Source organism: Theobroma cacao, chromosome 2, assembly GCF_053813885.1.
Source record: "Theobroma cacao isolate CCN51 chromosome 2, ASM5381388v1, whole genome shotgun sequence".
In the NCBI taxonomy this organism is placed as follows: domain Eukaryota; kingdom Viridiplantae; phylum Streptophyta; class Magnoliopsida; order Malvales; family Malvaceae; genus Theobroma; species Theobroma cacao.
Genome location: NC_142640.1, coordinates 13,760,963 through 13,764,880, shown reverse-complemented (window position 1 = coordinate 13,764,880; position 3,918 = coordinate 13,760,963). Strand labels below are relative to the sequence as shown.

The following is a 3,918-nucleotide window of genomic DNA, read 5'->3' as shown; positions in this document are numbered from 1 at the left end:
AATGGATATTCAAATGGGAGTGTTATGAATATTTTTGTGAATATTTATTTATGTATCTATATCTAAATTTGAATATAAATTAGATTGAATCAACATTAAGATTTAATCCATCTAATCCCTTAGTATTATCTTCATCTTGTAAATTCTATTGAGATAAGGAGCTATATACGTATAAATAGGCTCCTCACTTCATTTGTAAACACACACTTCAATAACATCTTCTTTTTCTCTCTAAATATTTTCTTTCTTCTTTTTCTTTAATTGTTCTGTCAAGTTATCTTTATTTTGTTCTTTTTAAGTATATTTTCATAACAAAAATGAAAAACCACATCAACGCCACATGGCACTATCTGACACATCAGTGCCATCTTAGCACCACATCAGTATTATTAACGATCAATTTGGATGGAGTTACTTATATGAACCCAATTACACTTAAAGCACAAAGGCTAATTATTCAAGTTTTAGATAGAATAATTAAATTGAACAATGCTATAGTGTAGGGACTTTTTAATTATTTTGATTAATAAAAAATAGCTATAGACCAAAAATCCCCGTGACAAAGCTGAGGGCTGTTTTTTGGGCCTAACTCTTTAATCCTTTCTCAAAAGGCCGATAAATTAGCTTATTGAGTCTCTAGTCTCTCAATTGCTTACAACAAAACCACACAGCCAAATTTGAGTGATTGGGTCGAAAATTCCTAACCCAAGTCCAGGAATGGCAGGCCTAATTGACCACTTGGGCTTCGTTCATTTTCCATCTTTTGGTCGTTTGTTTCATTTTATCCTTCGATTTTTCTGATGTAGAGAATATCAATATTTCAGTAAGATTTGTGTGATTTAATTTCTAAAGTAAATGGAATAGAAAGAAAGTTTCATTGAACATATTGAAATACAAATTTCCAACAGGGGAGATGCCATCTCCAGTTTTTATAGGAACACACATAGATAAACAAACAAATATGTAGCAAAAAGACACGAGCCAAGCAAAAACCCCCCACTCTCGACATAAGGAAAAAAAATCGTAACAAATAAGTTAGAAAACCAACATTTCTACGAGTACAAATACAAAGGATCCAGGAGGTGACTACCGTTCTTCCACTACGCAACTACTGGTTTCGCTGCATTCTGGGTTGCCTCGAAATCTTTCACGCTGTTTAAAAGGTGAAACGATGCTTTCTCAAAATTAACAAATCCCATAAACCAGAAATCATGACCATCGACGGTAACAATCTGGATGTACTTCTCCGGTGGATTTTCCTTCATGACCACAGGATTAACCGTGCCTATATTCGCCCAAGGTATCATAACCTGTTCAAGACAGTCTTGTTGTTCAGGTCCTTACCAATTAATGCAAAATTTAACTAAATTTAGTTAGTCCTTGTTTTTTTAATTTGCTATTTATCATATGAGCAAGAATCATATGTAGAAGTCCTTCCCCAACCAATTAAGACAACAACAATTTCAGTAATGCCCAATTGCCTACACTAGTGGTCCATTTATCATTGATTTTAAAGTGCATCTTACCTTGTAGTAGCTCCAAGTCTCCTGACCTGATGGAGCAGTGAAGGATAAGGGACGATCACTGCAGAAGGCCACCCGAGCAGTTGATAAATAGAGGGTTCCAGCAACAGGGCCAGTTGTTGTAGAGAGGTAACAGGCGAATGTCTTCTTCAACTTTTCGTTTGGGTCAGTTGCAAAAATCTGCTTGAAGAGAGACTCAAACCCACCCTCTGTTATTGCTTTCGCTGTCAGGTTTACTTTACCCCATGCCGCTTCAGACACAGACGGTCCAGTTTTAACTGTAATTTCATTTATAGATGCATGTAAGAATCTAATCATGTAATTATTCAGATTTCGATCACGAAAATTTAATTGGAAATGATCTAAGAGACACATTCAATTATATAATAAACATCTGAGATAAAATTCATAGTTTGCAATATCAACTTACGGTTGTGCCAGAGGTCGCGTGCTATGGTCTCGGCCTTCCTACTCCAGGAATTGAACATGTTAATCACAGGTTCAAACGGATTGTGGCTTGGTTTTTCTGCAGGGGAATAAACGAGGTAGGGAAGCTCATAGATTTGCTGGTCACTGGCACGCCATAAAGCTGCCTTCTGGTTGTCAGGGTGGACAGTTGGGGCTGCTGGCGGCCCCATGACATGCGTGCCCCATTTCTTAGCGTCTTCTTCCGATGGTGGTGCCTGCATAGAAGGTTGATGAGGTTGTGATGCATCTGTTGTGGTGGAGGTTGGGGATGGCTCATGCGATCCTTCTACTCTAGCGTTTTCTTCAGGTGTTGTTGTCATGGTCTTGAACGGGAAATGGAGATTTGTGACACAACTGGAAATTCTTTTGGCGGATTATTTTCTGATGGATTGTTGCTTTGAAAGCCGAAAGACTTGCAATATATAGAGGAGAATTCCAGAGCTGGGTGTTCAATAGACGGTGTTATTTCCTTTGCAGTGAAGAACTGTCTAGAAAAGCAAGCTTTTAGATAAGCAAGAACGCCCTCAGCGGCAGGGTGTTTCCAGAAGGGGTATTTAAGTAAACGGATTTGTAAATTCAAGCACTCTTTGGCTTCTTGACCGGTTGTTATTATCAGGAGAAAAACCAAGGAAGTTTCCAGTTTGTTGGGCTGTTTTACTATGGAGAGGGAATAGTCTTGTTCGCTGTACTCTACAAACCATGCATGAGATGAGGACTTGGGTAGGAGTTTTTCTTTAAAAAAAAAAAAAAAAGCTGGGCAAGGGTTTTAATCCGCCGTTTGTGATTGTACACGTAAATTTCGTGTCAAAAATCAAGACAAGAAAAATTTAGAGACAAATAACAACTGAAAATTCTTTAAAATGAAAGAATAATGAATAAAAATACACTTCCAAGTTCTTAATGGCTTGTCTAATATTTGTATTCTTCAAAATTTTTTCATTTTTTAAAACTTTTTATATTAGATCTTCCTCTTGGACTAATAGGTTGGAACTCTTAACAAAATTTCAGATCTTCCTTCTTTCTTGAACTTGAGGAGTTTTGGATCCTTTTGTTCTTTAGAATCCTTTTCTTTTTTAACTGTGTATCAAATGTTTTTTAATTGTGTGTCAAATGGTTTGGAAGAGCAATATATTTATAGTGCTAAGAACTCTTATGAAAACTGTTTGGTCTGATTTTTTTTTAATTTAAAAGTTATTATAAAAATTTTATAAAAAATAATAATTTTTAAAATTAAACTAAAACTATTTAGTAAATTTACGTTCATAAACTCTTTTTTATAGATAGGTTGTTTGGAAGAACAACTTATATAAGCTCTAATTTTTATTAAAATTACCATAAAAGGTATTTAATAAATAACTGTTTATTAATCACGAATTCTTTTGTTTGCGATGGAAAAAAGTTAACTTTATTTTTTTATCTATTTAAACTAAATTTTTAAAAATATAAAAGTATTTTTAATATAACATAAAGTTTATAATTAATAATAAATCATAAAAAAAAGAGTTCCACAAATAATTTATGAGCAACACATAATTCATAAATATCTCATAAATCAACGATTTCTATTTTCCATCAATGCAACAGCTATTTGATTGCGAACTCTATCCATATTACTGTCATCCAATACCCTTCTATAAGTATATGAACTCATTTCTTCATTATTATTAATAGTCTCTTTCTTTTTTTCCCTTTTTTTACCCATGTAACACTTTCTATTTTTCCTTTTCCTTTTTAGTAGTCTTTGCAGAGAGACGTAGAGGAAAGGGAGATTACAATTTGTGTTAGAGATGGGTGATTTGCAAAGAGAGGGAAAAGAGAAGGAGATCGATTGAGAGGGAGGTATTTTTTGAGAGGTTAATATTAAGATTATATTTAATAGTTGAAGACATTTTTGAAAAAAAAATCTCTTAAAATGCTGACGTATTTT

The 3,918-nt window shown here is 34.1% G+C and overlaps 1 protein-coding gene across 1 annotated transcript; it reads right to left on the bottom strand.

Moving 5' to 3' along the window:
* Nucleotides 1–856: 856 nt before the first annotated feature.
* LOC18608873 (GRAM domain family protein) lies at nt 857–2,453 on the bottom strand. The gene is made up of 3 exons (XM_007043782.3): nt 1,954–2,453; nt 1,527–1,801; nt 857–1,310 (listed from the first exon to the last, which is right to left on the bottom strand). The coding sequence occupies exons 1-3, from the start codon at nt 2,309–2,311 to the stop codon at nt 1,101–1,103; spliced, it is 843 nt and encodes a 280-aa protein (XP_007043844.1). The 5' UTR covers nt 2,312–2,453; the 3' UTR covers nt 857–1,100.
* Between the last annotated feature and the right edge of the window lie 1,465 nt (nt 2,454–3,918).

Excerpts from the sequence above, each read along its gene's own strand:
- LOC18608873 (XM_007043782.3), bottom strand. The coding sequence starts at position 2,311 with ATGACAACAACACCTGAAGAAAACGCTAGAGTAGAAGGATCGCATGAG. Across the intron at positions 1,802-1,953 it reads ACGCGACCTCTGGCACAACC|TTAAAACTGGACCGTCTGTG; the intron begins GTAAGTTGATAT and ends ATGAAATTACAG. Across the intron at positions 1,311-1,526 it reads AGACTTGGAGCTACTACAAG|GTTATGATACCTTGGGCGAA; the intron begins GTAAGATGCACT and ends TGTCTTGAACAG.